The 15,610-nt window shown below is 34.5% G+C and overlaps 1 protein-coding gene across 11 annotated transcripts in view; it reads right to left on the bottom strand.

Moving 5' to 3' along the window:
* The window catches only part of CNOT2 (CCR4-NOT transcription complex subunit 2), a 118,956-nt gene that overhangs the window by 36,251 nt on the left and 67,095 nt on the right, over positions 1-15,610 (bottom strand). For 7 of the 11 annotated variants that reach the window (XM_006732339.3, XM_031027033.2, XM_031027037.2 and 4 more), the window contains one exon: positions 9,304-9,426. The exons of 2 other annotated variants lie outside the window; for them this stretch is intronic. In XM_006732339.3, coding sequence (XP_006732402.1) covers positions 9,304-9,426 — 123 coding nt within the window. Of the gene's footprint in view, positions 1-9,303; positions 9,427-13,496; positions 13,598-15,610 lie in introns of those variants that run through there. 2 more of the 11 variants (XM_081822064.1, XM_031027035.2) reach the window with 1 other exon arrangement.

Here is a 15,610-nt window from a genome sequence, read left to right as displayed (position 1 = left end):
TTAGGGGTAGAAGCAACAGTATTTCATGACCGGCTGAAATGGTTGAAGTTTAGGGAGAAGGAGGAGGGTGAAGAATCACCAGACAGGGAACTATCAGAGGCCACTTTGGTTTCAGTGAAGAACTGGGCTGACATTGACCAGGAGGAAAACCAGAAGGAGAAATATTTAAACAAGAGAGTTTTTACAATACATATTTCATGCTATTTTCATGTCAAACTTCTGAGTTGTTCTAATTACTTAAAAATTCACAAAAACTTTTATATAACAATATAAACTAATGATATACATCACTCTTCTGAGGTAGGGCTGAGTAACACACTACTCTAAAACCAGCAGTATTTATTTATTTTTTACAATTTTATTTATTTATTTGACAGAGAGAGAGACAGTGAGAGAGGGAACACAAGCAGAGGGAGTGGGAGAGGGAGAAGCAGGCTTCCCGCTGAGCAGGGAGCCCAATGTGGGGCTGGATCCCAGGACCCTGGGATCATGACCTGAGCCAAAGGCAGACGCTTAACGACTGAGTCACCCAGGCGCCCCAACCAGCAGTATTTAAATAAAGTAACAAACTTTCTAAAAAATCATCAAACCTTATAAATATTCCTTCTCAAATCCAGAGGGTACACAATCTAAACAATTAAACTGAAAGAATATGCATTTTATGCCTGATCAAGTTCTTTTGTTAGGTACAATCATCATTACTGTTAACCACATAACTGGAAATATTTCAAGCACCTTAAAGGCTCATTTCCAAATTGCAAAAACAAGATAAACAAAATGTGTAATATATAATAAAGCTTTAGTTGGTGACAGAGGGTAAAAGGTTTATAAATAATACTGAGAATCATGATATTCTGTTATCATTGTTACGTCACAAATGAAAGTAAAAGAGTAGTTTCCAAAAGCTTCAAATATAAGAGATTGGCCAATATGACTGCATGTCTTAGAATTATCCTCAATGTGAACACTTTAGAATGGACCACTTAAAATTTTACTTTTCCCAGAAATTTATGTTTACTGAATATATAACTCCAAAGAACAGACATTTTTAGTCCACTTTCTCACAAAGGTTATATATATCCACAAGGAGTTACAGGTGTGCCAAAATATCAACCCTCTCAGCACTAGGAAGCTAAGAGAGGGAGGCACAACATGAAGGTAGAGAAGGCATAGCTCCCTGGGCAAAGTACTGGAGATCAAGAGCAGAAGGGTGACCCATTTACCAGTGTGACATAATAACTATTATCATTTTCTCTATGTGTGAGGGTACATGAAGAAGGTTAGTAAACAATACTTTACAGGAATATGAAAGTAGTTTGTTAAACCTAAGAGTTTATAGCCTTCAAAGCATCCGCGTAAAATAAGCATTAATCAGTCATGCAAACAGATGTTAAAATGACTGCCTCAAAACATGTCAAAAATGCAAATATATCATTTCTTATAAAACCAGTCCCCAATGGTATGTATTTTTAAACACTGAAAGCATGCTTCATGAGATATGTCAGTGCTAAAAATGTATTTAACACAATGAAGGAACGTGAATGGGATATAAATGCTATTTCTGAGGGCAAAGAAAATGCACAAGGTATGTACCATGGCACAACAGTAACTACAATTAACAGACAACAGAAAACTTACATATATATAAATGCTGAAAGTTAATAATATAAAGATAAATTTCTTAGAGAAATATAAAAGCTTTAGATCAAGAAACACATTACAGTAGGGAGTATAATGTAAGCCCAGCTTTGGAGTCAGAAAAAAAAAAATCTTGGTTTGAATCCTGGTTCTGACACTTACCTACGGGAGAGCCGGGCCTCTGTTTCTTTGCTGTAAGATGGAAATAACACTACCTACCTCACAGAGTTGAAGTGAAGATTAAATGAGATAAGATAGGGCACACAGTATGTGCTCACTAAATGGTAGCAGCTGTTGCTAATAATCTAATTTTCCTCCCAATGCAGGGACTCCCTTTAACAGCAGTCAGAGGGTCATTCAACCTTTGGGGAATTTACTGCATAATACCCTACATTTATATTAATTTTTGTCTAAGAAGCTAAAGAAGTAAGTTCATCATCACAAATTTCAGGTAAACTAAGTAGAGCTTGTGTTAGTAGATGGGGGAAATGGCAGGAAAGTATTAAATGTTACACAACTGGTAGAATGCTGAAACCAACAAAAAGGTTACTATGTTCCCAGTCCAAAACCATCATTTCAATTATACTCTTTCTCATTTCTCAGTCTATGATATAAACTGCAGTCAAACAACAACAAAAACCAGGAAGCAACTAGAAGAAATAGTAATGTGATTCAAGTTATTTCCGTGACCCAACAAAAAGCCCATTTATCCTTGGTTTATTATATAGAATGTAAAGAAAATCAGTAAGTTAGAAACTGCATTTAAAAAATTATTTCCACTGTTACTAGATACAACTCTGAAATCTATGACCAAAAAAAGTTTAAAATTTTTTTGTTTTAAAAATATACATATTTGAAAACTTAATAAGCAAATCTGGGTCCTGCCCTCAAACCATAACAACACAAAGGTGTTAATTATTCTGTGCTTTCCAATAGTGACCAATTCTCAGTTATTCCCTCCAATAAATGTACCTTCAATCACAAAACAATTTTGGAAACATTAAAATCAGTTTAGTCAGGAAAGTATTTTCTCAGTAACAAATGACTTCAAAATGCAAGAAAGTTTGGTTAAATAAAAATTCCCTGACCACAAAAGCAATTAAAAAATGAAATGTTTTTAAATATCCTTTAAAAAATTCATTGTATGATATTAATTAAAGGTGTGGTAACAGCATAATTCCCAACATTCTGTTATTAATCCAGGACAAAAAATAACAAAGTATAACTCTGACTATATCATATCTACAAACAGAAAAAAAAAACAAAAAACAAAAACAAAACCCCACAAAGGAGAAGTTCTAAACCTAGGACGGAATCTGAAGAACATTTTAGAATTAAAAACAGGATGGTTTAAAAAATGAAACCACCTGTCACAATGAAATCTAACAGACACAAAAAGAAAGACTATAAGAAGACAATACATTTTTGAAAAGACCAAAAGAAGAAAGGAGAAAAGAAGGGAGGGAACAGTCAGAAAAACAAAAGAGTCAGTAAGTCATAGAACCTTGTACCTTATGAATCAGATAAAAATAAATTATGGGTTTACTAGGTATTACCCAATAATTCTGATTAAAACATTAAGTTTTAAAAAGAACATTTTTAAAAAGTATAATACATGCTGAAACAGTCAATGTAATTAATTCCTATTGGGCATTTAACATTCAAATTCAAAGTATGTCAATGAACATCTTTATATTATATTATCTAAATTTTAGGTTAGAGCCAAATACATAGGAAGGCATATGACTGACTGAAGAAATGTTCACATTTTTAAAAGGTTTTCAATATCTGTTTCTAATCTGTTTTCAAAGTCTGCATTAATTATAGTTCCCCAGCAAGTACTTCAATGCTCCCTCAGACAGTGGCTATTCTTCCATGAAAAAAAGTGCCTCCTTACTAGTATAACAGAAATAAAGTTTCATTTTCAAACTATGAATTCTTATTATTATTGAGATGAAACATTTTGTGATTCTTTTTGTACATATATCACAATTTGATAGATCTTGTAAGTATATCATTTTAACGCCCCTGCATAAATAGGCTTTTGTCTTTAAAATACTGAGCTTGAAGATTATGTGAATGTCAATGAATTTCAGAGGTTTGACATTTAATTCCTGTTTCTTTAGAGTACAGTCTGATTTATTTACATTTAACTCTATCAGGTCATAAAAATTTCCACATTTATATACATTCATATTTTCTTTTTCTTTTTTTTTTTTTTACAGATTTTATTTACTTATCTGACAGAGAGAGCACAAACAGGGGGAGTGGCAGGCAGATGGAGAAGAAGGGAGCCTGATGAGGGACTCGATCCCAGGACCCTGGTATCATGACCTGAGTTGAAGGCAGACGCTTAACGACTGAGCCACCCAGGTGCCCCCATATTTTCTATTTTTAAAGGTGATTTTTGAGTTTTTTAGGTAAATAATATCATCTGCAAATAATCTTAACTGTTATATTTCAGTATCAACTCCTTTCCCTCCCTTTCTTTAACAGACTCCCTGACAGCTTACTATCTTCTGCGTATTATTATATATAGGTTCTAAGAACTTATCAGTAAACTAGACAGGCAAAGCCCTTGCCCTTGTTAAACTTAAATTCTAGTGGAGTAGAGAGGATAATAAACAATTGATGAATATGTACTTTTAGGTAAAGAAGTGTTATGACTGTGAAAATGCAAGAAAGAATTTAGAAGGATACAGTGGAAGTAGTACTGATAGTATATACAAGGCTACTTAGAAAAAGAGAGGCGGCTTCTCAGAGAAGGTATTTTAGCAGATACGTGGATATAGTGAGAGAGAGAACCCTGTGAAGATCTGAAAAAGAAAACAAAAACAGTACCAAGGTCTTCAGGTAGAAAGGAATGTGACTGCAATGAGCTGGAGAGTCAGCCAAGCATGACTCCAAAATGTAGTTAATCACTAATCACGACAATGACAACAATAATGGTGAAAGAAGGTATCCTTATTTTATAACAGATTTTCATGGAATACTGGTTATTAATTGGCCTGAAAGAAATCCTAGTAGTCATAATTGTTGTAGGCTAACAAGTACAAAAGCTAGGTATGAGTTCAGAATGGTTGCTGTTTGTCAAACCAAGGAAATGGTCTACTCTTATCAGTTTTAAGAGTTTTTTTAAACATAAGGAAATGCTTAAGAATCATCAAGTGAGTGCACAGACTCCTAGGACTAGAAAATGTTAGCAATTAAAATACAAATATATTTAAATAACAAATCTAAGCTGCTTATATTATATAGTCCCCAAAGCGCTATTAACATCTTTAATTTTCTATAATGTCCCCCAAAAGAAAATAATTATGATAAAAAGAAAATCAAGTCCGTATCTGCCTATGATTTATTTAATCTTCGAAAACATTTAAATAACATATCTGTAGTATTTATTAAAACTAACTGTATACTTCAAATAGCAAATTCAGCATTCTACAGAAAGATACATACATATACAGGCATCTCTTGATATAAAAGGCCTTGGAAAGTAAGACGTAGTCCTAAATAACTACTTAACAATTTAATTAGTACAGTCACATAAAGAACAGCTTCCCAAAAACTTCTACAACCATGCATATGGTAAAGAGTTACATTTCATACTTTATGCATAGGGTAAATCAGGATTTGGTTTATAAGTGGCTTAAAGACTGACTCAATCACTGGCCAGCTTTTCTTTATCATAAATTGTAATTTGAAATTATTTTCTCACTGTTCCAGAGAGAAAAAAATTACAAAATTATCAGTCATTTATGTTTAAAAACTTTCTCTTCAATTGTTTTTATAATAAAATAATTGTTATTTGCAGATGATATACATAACTACGTAAAAAAAACTCAACAGAATCAAATGGAATAATTTATTATTGTTCATATTAGTAGCAAAATTTACTTAATATTTACTATCTGGTCTTCTAAAAGTTTTGCATACAGTGATTTATTCAATCCTTATAACCACCCCTGAGTCATGTACTATTATTCCTATTTTATAGATGAAAAAAACTGAAACACACTGAGTAACTTGCCCAAGGACAACTAGCTAGTAAATCATGTGAATGAGACATAAAATCAAACAGCAGGACCTGCAGAGCCCATGCTCCTGTTCCCATTCAACAAAAACTAGTTAAGAGTTTTGTTAGGTAGTTGGTTATAAAATAAACACACACACAAACTAGTCTATATATCAATAAAAACCAATCAGAAAAATGTAACAAATATGGCAACCATAAAACCCTACTTACTAAAAAAGCATAAAGAACAACAGAAATAAGAGACATAGACTTCTGAAAAAAGGTAATCATCAGTACAAATGTGCAATAGTCGAAAATATTTTTATAAAGGATGTGAAAGACCTTACCTGACTAAGATGTGAAAATTGTCTATAAAGTTACAGCAATTCAACTATGTTGTAGTTCTGCCATAGAATCAGTATGAGAAATAGAACAAAAGAGTTTAGAAACAGGCCCAAGAATACATCAGACATTAAAATATATTAAGGGAGGATTTCAATTAGCCTTAAATGAATGCTCTAACTCAGGGGTGAGCAAATTACTGCCCATAGGCCAAATCTAGCACATTCCTTTGTATTTGTAGAGTACATGAACTAAGAATGTTTTTTTACTTTTTAAATGGTTATATAAATACCCACATAATATACTTTACTTAGCCTCTTGGCCCAAAAGCCTAAAATATTATTATCTGGTCCTTTACGGAAAAGTTTTCTAATTTGTGATCTAAATTATAACTGGTGTTGGGACAACTAGATATTGGACCACCTCACTGAGAGGGTGGGGGAAGAGTACAAGGGTGGAGATCCAGGCACCGTAATATTCACACCTTAAACCAAAATACTTTTTTTTTTGAGAGAGAGAGAGAGAGTGAGTGGTGGGGGGGGGAGGCAGTGCAGAGGGAGAGAGGAAATCTTAAGCAGGCTCCACACCCAATACATAGCCCCATGCAGGGCTCAATTTCACGACCCTGAGATCATGACCTAAGCCAAAACCGAGAGTCAGATGTTTAACCAACTGAATGAGCCACCCAGGCACCCCAACCAAAATACATTTCTAAGGCAGCTAAGTTATATGTGAAGAATGAAGCACAAAAATGCTAGAAAAAAGTAGATGGAAAAAGTCTAAGAATGATCTCAAAAACAGAAACCACAAAAATAAGAGGACTGATGAGTCAAATTCAATAAGAATGATAAATATTTTTATATTAAAGAACCACTCACTAAACTGTAAGCAAAAAAAACTGGGAAAATATTTGTAACAAAGCACAAGAGACCATTAATTTATGGAAAACACTAACAAACAAACAAGACTTACCACCTCAATAGAGAAATAGAAAATGGCACAAAAATAGGTAATCCACAAAGGAAGAAATACAGATGGCCAGTAACTACATGGAAAAGATATATTACTGAGTGTGTGTAAATTTAACAATGTCTTAATATATTTTTTTAAAGGTGGGGCAGAGGGAAAGGGAGAGTGAGAATCTCAAGCAGGTTCCACGCCCAGCATGGAACCCCACGCAGGGCTCGATCTCATGACCCCGAGATCACGATCTGAGCCAAAATCAAGAGTCAGATGCTTAACCCACTGACCATCCAGGGACCCTTGTCTTAACGTATTTTAAAACAGTAAGCTTCTTTTGTTAAGAAAAGACTTAAAGACTTAAAGGTAATAGGTGATGAGAGTAAAAACTGGTACACACTTTCTAGCGGAAAATATGTGGACATGTCCCAGAGATTTACATAATAACATCTTTAAAATAAAAATATTTAAAGTATTAAATCAAAATTTTAGCAGTAAATTATTTCCGACCAGCAAAATTATGGGTAATTTTTCTTCTCCCTTCTCATGCATGTTTTCTAAAATCTGCAGTAATGCCCCTCTACTATTTTGTTATGAAAAAGGTGTCAGCAATAGCAGAGATTTATAAGTAGCTATTATATTATTATTCCCAGTTTAAAGAAAAAAAGGCTAAGGCTTGGAGAAGTTCTTGCTAACAGGCAGAACCAAGATCCAAACACACAAGGGTAAAGCTTTAGAGCCTAAATTCTTAATCTCTCTGTCTTATTACCTTCTTAATTTAAAAAGTTTTATAAAGCAAATCATTGTGTTATTTTTGTGACAAACAACTAAACAGAAATGCTAACCAACATATGTAAGTGTATCATTCTGACTAAAAACCTCTGATATATAGTATTTCTGCTCTCTAGAAGACAGACCTCTTATCTTTGTCATTCTCTGTACACACTTTATTCCAGATTTCAGTTTGAAAGCTTCATATCTTCCTAATCAGAATGAGTGCTTTTCATCAATAAGTAATATCCCACTACCATTTTTTCCACCAAACTTGCACTATACAATCACAGTAATACACACATGGATTAGTTTTTGCAAGCAACACTACCAGAAGATATCCCAAATTCTTTTAACTACAAGATCAACACATAAACATAGAAACTTACGTAAAAACAAATTCAATTATAATTTACATCCAAGAGCAAATAGCTAAATGGTCAGTAAAGTAACAGAAAATTAATGAGATGACATTATTCAATGAGCTACTAAACTGCACACTAATTATAAAGAAAGTCACCACATATTTTGAAGAGTCCTAATAACACAACGGATACATTGTTGCCAATATGACACAATTTTCAAATAAATATAAAGGGTAGTAACACCTCAATAGGAGGGAAAAAAAATTCACCCAAATCCTAAATCTAAATTAAGCCAATTTGTGAAATTCTAAGACACAGGAAGAGATTTACTAACGATCAATTTTAATGAAAAATGAGAGCATTTGTTACATATCTTAGAATTTTATAAATGCTTTAAACATCAATAAGAATCTCATTAGGTTAATAACTAGAATAGACTGTTATATAGGTAGGGACATTAGGAATAGCAAGTTTATAAAAAGGGTTGAAAGGAGAAAAAAGGTGGGTGCGTACAAAGTATAAAAATGCAACTGGTTTGACTACTACAGTAGTGTATAATTTAAAGAGGCTTACCAGAATTTGAAATTAACAATTTATTTAAAAATATTTTATCAATTTGCTAATTATGACTCGGCTGTGTTAAATCTTTTCATTCCAAATGGGATTACTGAATTACTAGCCCTCCAAAGTACTTAATCCACACCTTTATAATAGATCATCTTCCATGTTTTGAATATAGTTCTTCAAAAATGTTTCTATACTAGCATTCCTACAGCTGAACAGAGGAGATGCTCTTACTAACTAAAGCTTAGGATTACAGCCTGAAGATTCCATAGCAAAGGTAAAGTTTCATTTAATTTTGCCATTATATCTTTAAATCTTGCAAATCTGCTTTCTACTCTATATGCATATTTTAATATAAAAATAACAAGTTAAAAAAAACAACTGATGATCTAGATGTAAGACCATGTTTACCTCTTGTCTTTGAGTACTTCCACAGTATGACCATATCCCAACTTCAGAATCATAGGACATTTTATCTCCCATTAAAATGTAAGCTCATCATTTTTGTATCCCCAGGGCCTAGCATTGTGCCTAAAACATAGTCACTCGACCAAACATGGTATTCTGCAATTCATATACTGCTTTTCAGGAACCAGAAAGAAACAGACATACACTGCTGAGTAAACACAATATAACTGATTAACTTACATCCTTTTCTGACCGATGTGGAAACATAGAAGACTGGCTGTAGTACATGTTTTCGTCATGGTAGTCACTGTCGACCCCCTCTACAAACTTCTTTCTTGAAGCACCAAACATGCTGTTTGTCACCTAAACAAAAATATTGCTTTTATCAAGAGTAATATTTTGGAAAATGTCAAGTTTTACCAAACTCCTATGTGGAAAACAGAAAATGAAGAAAACAATGCTAAGATAAAGAAACAGATCAACTAAGGGCTAATGGGGCATGTGAAAAAGTCATAAATCTAACTGTAACAATATAGCATTAAATTTTTGCTTCCAGGCTCTAAAAGCAAGAGGAGAAACTTAATAAAGTCTATCATGCAATAATTCTACTTACTTTAAAGAAATAAATAGCACTTATTCTTGAGAATTTGCAACCTCAAATATAATTTTCCCATAGAAAGATTTTTAAAAAATTAACTTTGGGTTTAATTATTCAAAATCTTCACACATATCTTCAATATTAGTATCTTTGTCATCACGGTCTACTTTGTAAATGATCTGTTTTTCAGAGCATATCATCTTCACTTACAATCTATGTTTATTGAGATATACCACTTTCTGAGTCCGCTTATAATGGCAAACTAGAAACTTTATCTCAAGCCACAAGTACCCACTCATAACAGTGATGTTTCATTTATCATCCTGGTGTAAATTTATGATTTCTGTTATGTAACCTGCTTATTACTCTTTTGTTTTTTAAGTCTTTCCCACATCCCACACTAGTAATTTTGAGCCCACACCAATACAAATAATTACTAACTCTATGTTAATTCTTTTTTTTTTTTAAGGCAATGCTAGAAAATGGTCTTCACGCTTCTTTTATTTAGGTAATCTTTCCACCCAATGTGAGGCTCGAACTCACGACCCCAAGATCAAGAGTCACATGCTCTACCAACTGAGCCAGGCAGGCGCCCCCGTGCTAATTTTTTTCCCTAAGGATGACCTTTTTATAAAGTTTCCAAAACTATCAACTGACTAGGTTATTTATGGTCAATGTGTCTCCCAACAATGGTACTTTGTAGTCCAAAGTAAAGTGAAATGTCATGATGGAAGACACTTGTAAAGGAAATACATGGTGACTACAACTTATCACAAAAATTTTGGTGAAAAACATCAAATTTGACATCTGTCTTGTACACTCATTATGAATAAGGGTATTTTCTTCAATTATAAATAATAAACGAACAACTTTTATTTCTCATTTCAAAATAAGATAGTGTAGTTACTACTGTTTATCGGCAGACATGGTGAACTGATAAGCTGCAAGTCTTTTTTTTTTTTTTTAAAGATTTTATTTATTTATTTGACAGAGAGAGAGAGACAGCTAGAGAGGGAACACAAGCAGGGGGAGAGGCACAGGGAGAGGCAGGAAAGCCTGATGCGGGGCTCGATCTCAGGACCCTGGGATCATGACCCGAGCCGAAGGCAGACGCCCAACGACTGAGCCACCCAGGCGCCCCTAAGCTACAGTCTCTAATGACCAAATCTGACATGCTTTGGGGCTATTAATCTCCTTAGGTGTGAAATACAGAAAGTTATTTTTAAAGGTTTTATTATTTTGTTAGAATATACTGAATCTTTTTTAGTAGGAGACTCCCTGGTAAATCTCATAAAAGCTCTTCAGAATCAGGGAGTAGAATCCCACATGCCTATCCACCAACCCCCTAAGTAGTCCTTAACAGGAAAAAGAAGTGTTTTTTAGGGAGTTTTATTACAGAAAAGTAACAGTGGAAAAAACTTTAGTCTGCAAATTAAGACTCTTTACAGATGACATTTTAAAAGTTTTTTTTTAAAAAGTTAAGGATACATTTAATTCTCTTTTAAAGGACCATTACTACTGAATTCTAAGTAAGGATAAGCATGGGGAAATGGCATGATACCTAGAGAACTCAGTAAAATTTCAGAATATCAGGGTTACCTCTCATCAAATCATATACACATAAATCAACTCAATGGATACATAGCAAAATCTTCATTTGACAATTTTTGTATAATATTTATCATCAAAACCAATTATAGACTCCTAAAATTCCAAAATTGAAATTAACTATATAGAATAAAAAACTTCATTTACTGTTTGAAAGCAAAACTAAACATATGAAACGTCTCAGACAAAGGAAACAGAAATGTTTCTCGTTTATTAATGCAAGATTTTCCCACACTCCTGCTGTGTGTGTGTGTGAGAGAGAGAGAGCGAGCAAGAGAGCGAGAGAGACAGGGACGGAGGGAGGGAGAGAAGGAGAAAACACAAATATACAGAATTTCATTTTTGTTTTGTGTGCTTCAACAAAGAAATTACATATCAGTGAAAATACTAAATATTCTTACATGACTTCAGTAAAAAAAGAAAGGTAAGAATGTAAACACTCTCCTCTCCAAATGCAACACCAGTCCAGGAATGGGTACTAAGATAAAACAAAGAATTATCTGATCCAGGGCAAAAAAAGGAAAAAAGGAAAGGAAAGGAAAGGGAAAAGGAAAGAAAAAGACAGAACAACATTGTGAGTTTCTTATAAAAGCTAGTTTATTTTATTTTTAAGGGCCTGTACTTTATTCCACATAGAATGACGCAATGGGGTAAGAAAAGTATTTTAAATAGCCATGAACGATGAAACTAAGAAGATAACAATCAAGCAGAGAAGGGAACTAACTAGGCAAAGACCTGTAGGAAGAGCATTCAACAGACAGGGAACATCAAGATCCTCAGTGGTGTGACTCAACCAGTACGAACTTACGGGAGAATGGGAGAAACTGAGTCAGAGATACTGGTGGTCCCAAATCATGCTGTGCCTTGCAGGCCCTAAGGAACTTTGGATTTTATTCTATGTGAGATAGAAGTCAAAAGGGCTTGGGGATAGCTTCAGTAACATAATTTGGCATATGTATATATATTTAACGACTGCAGTTATTCTGTAAGGAATGGGCAAAAGAGGAAGCAAGAGTGAAGAAGGGAAGCAGGCAGTGAGAAAAGACCGTAGCTTAGACTACAGTGGTAGTGGTAGAAGTGGTGAGACACGGTTAGAAAAAGGATCTATTTTGAGAGAGACCTGACACTAATGGATGGATGGATGGGTGATACCAAAGGGTAAGGTGTTCACGTTATCTCCTGGAAGAGAATAAGTAAGAATCAAAGGAATCTAGAAATCAATTTTTATCAATTTCAAAGAGGATATGTCAACACTATATTGAAATTACTGGTAATGCCAAATATAGTAAAGTCAATTTGGTAAATGAAAATTTAAAAAAATAATTTAAAATAAAATCATACTACATTTTACATTATATATACCATAGAATCTTTGATATATACAATTTGTCAGCTTTTTTCAAGCAAATATATCAAGGGCTTACACCTACTTTGTTAACTGACCACCTTCTCTCTTGACTTTCAAACCAGATGTTACAAAAAGTAAGTAAAAAGTGAGATGTTACCAAGAAAAAATATGATATGACAAATGTAAACACCAAAAGCAGTTTCTTAAGCCTTTTTTGAACACAGATCTAAAACATTTAATAGACATTTTATCCTCTGATTCCACAAACTCTAATCAGAAAGTATATACATAGGTTAGCTTACACTACTCCTTTCTATCAGCCTAAGCCCCCCAAACCCCACCCCCCAACCCTGCAAAAGAGCTGGTCTCAAAATGAAGTAGTAGAGAGAGGGGGATTAAAGTGACAGGCAGAATGGAAGCACTGAGTTGGCTGGATTTTCCCAGTATATGTCATAATTTAATTTGGACTAGTTATGAATTCCTAAGGTATGACACTCTCAACATTTAAATACAGTATTTCAAACTCAAATGCAGTAAATCAGAATAATCACAAAAAAAGAGTTTGCAGAACCCCAAACTTAAGATGATCTAAACCAGTAACTTCAAAGACTAGTAAAGTGGCCCCAGGTCGGATGGATGACAATTAAAGAACAGGAGTAAGAAGCAAGGCCTGGCGCTTTATAAAAAGTCAGGGAAACAAAACTAGGACACTTTATAAATGAAAACTTGAAAATATATACGTGTATATATGTGTATATACATATACAGAAAAAAACACATAGGAAAGGGTGAAAAATAGAATCAGATCATATCCAAGGCAGGATGATATTTAATCTTACACATTATTTCCTTCACCAAGGCCTCTGGAGAGGAACTTACTCTGAAATCATTTATTGTCTATAATGCTGGCAAATGCTGGCCCAGGCATGGAATCCTATTCCCAGGGACAGAAACACATCCATGGCAGAGTGGTCCTTTTCCTGATAGCAAACAAATGCAGGTTGATTTCAAAATCTATCTCCAGGCTTAACTCAAGGTTCTAGCAGCAAATTTTAAAGTACTCCTAAACATTTCTACCTGAGAAGTACAATTAATAAACTAAATCAGTTAATATTTAAAACTGATTTTCTAAGTTACTTTCTCTTGCTTTGTTCTGTACATCCAAGTTCTATCCTTTCTTCAAAGTGGCTTTCACATCTGTTTTTGCCATTCTTCCTACCATCATCTTAGTTTAAGCTCTGAACTAGTTTGTTTTAGCCTCCTGACTGATCTGCTTTCACATTTCAACGAACATGCTGAGGGAATATTATATGAATTATGCCAAAAACTGTGGTAACGTGGGGCTCCTGGATGGCTCAGTTAAGCATCTGCCTTCGGCTCAGGTCATGGTCGCTGGGTCATGGGATAGAGCCCCGCATTGGGGTGGGGGGGGTCCCCTGCTCAGCAGGGAGCCTGCTTCTCCTCCCTCTACCCCCCCCATGCTCTCTCTCTCTCAAATAAATAAATAAAATCTTTTTTAAAAAAATTATGGTAGTGAACACAAAAGCTGAATAAGTAACAGCTCCTAGTCTTGAACAAGCTCATACTCTAGCTGGGAAACGTATCTGTAAATAAACAATTACAATATGAAAACCTGCACAGGTACTTTGGGAACACAAATGAGGGAATATCTGTGTCTGAGGGAAACTGACTATTAAGATTTTATTGTAAAGAACTAATGTTTGAACAAAGACTTGATTAAAAAAGATTAAAAAATTTTAAAAGTTCAAGTGTGTGGGGTGGGAGGTGGAAGCAAACTTGTGGCATAAGAGACAGCATGCACAAGTGCTCAGAAGTGAGAGAAAGCCCAAGAAACAAGACTTTCAATATAACTAAAAAAGAGGAAGTCTGGAAGAATGGTGATAGGTGGTAAGGAAAAGTAGGCCTGGACTTCAACGCCAGGTTAAGAGGGAAACAGCATAGGCAGGAAAACCAGGCACAAAAATCTAGGTGATGAACTAAGTCAGACTTCTCTTAACTAACAGTTTATTATGGTGCCATACTAATAACCACTACACTGACTCACTCTCTTGTTCTCATCTCTTGTTAATTTCTCCTATCTAGAGCATACAGACCAAGATTCCTGAGATCATGACCTTAACGTAACTGTGTAGCAGTAATTATCTCAAAACCCCAAACAAAACTTATGCCTCAGCTTAATTTGAGTTATTCACAGTTGTTCCTATTCATGTTAATCTCTGCAAAATGCCATCTGTAATGTCTATGTTCTTCAACAATTGAAACTCAAGCTGACTAGACTAACTTTAAATACTGACATTATCCGTATCTTTCCTAGCACAAGCATCTTAAACAGATCTTTATTAACCCATTCTTAATTCTCCTCAAATCTACTCTCCCACATTAGCCAAAGTGAACTTTTAAAATAAAAATGTAATTGTTGTAGCCCTAACTGATTGAAATGCCTCAACAGCTTCCTAAAACAATTTTAAGGCTTACGAGGTCCTATGTAAACTCTCTGACCTTAACTCTCTCCACAGGTCCCCTGCCACCACTAAACTGCTGCCACACCAACACAAGATCTTTCCCACCTCAGGGCCTTTGTATACGCTGATATCTCTATTTAGAATGTTCTTTCTCCCACTGGAAACTTTCACACTAAGTTAGGGTTCCTGATTTACAGTCACTGAAAATACTTTACTGAAACTACAATCATACAATAATAAAAAATAACTTTCATTGACCACTTACTATGTGCCAGGCAGTATGCTCTAAATGCTTTAAAATTGATTTATGTAATCGATTCTCAAGTATTTACTTGTGTAGTCCTCATTTTTAGATGAGAAATGGAGAAGTTGGATAACATGCCCAAGGTCATATATCTGATGTGCCCAAGGTTCCGTTATCTGGTAAGTGACAGAGATGGGATATGAATCCAGGCAATCTGCTAGAGTTCCCCCCCTCTGTAACCACTACAGTACACTGACTCTCACACA

This window comes from Leptonychotes weddellii, chromosome 5, assembly GCF_054177405.1.
Source record: "Leptonychotes weddellii isolate Sample4059 chromosome 5, ASM5417740v2, whole genome shotgun sequence".
Classification (NCBI taxonomy): domain Eukaryota; kingdom Metazoa; phylum Chordata; class Mammalia; order Carnivora; family Phocidae; genus Leptonychotes; species Leptonychotes weddellii.
This window is presented reverse-complemented; position numbering and strand designations above follow the sequence as displayed.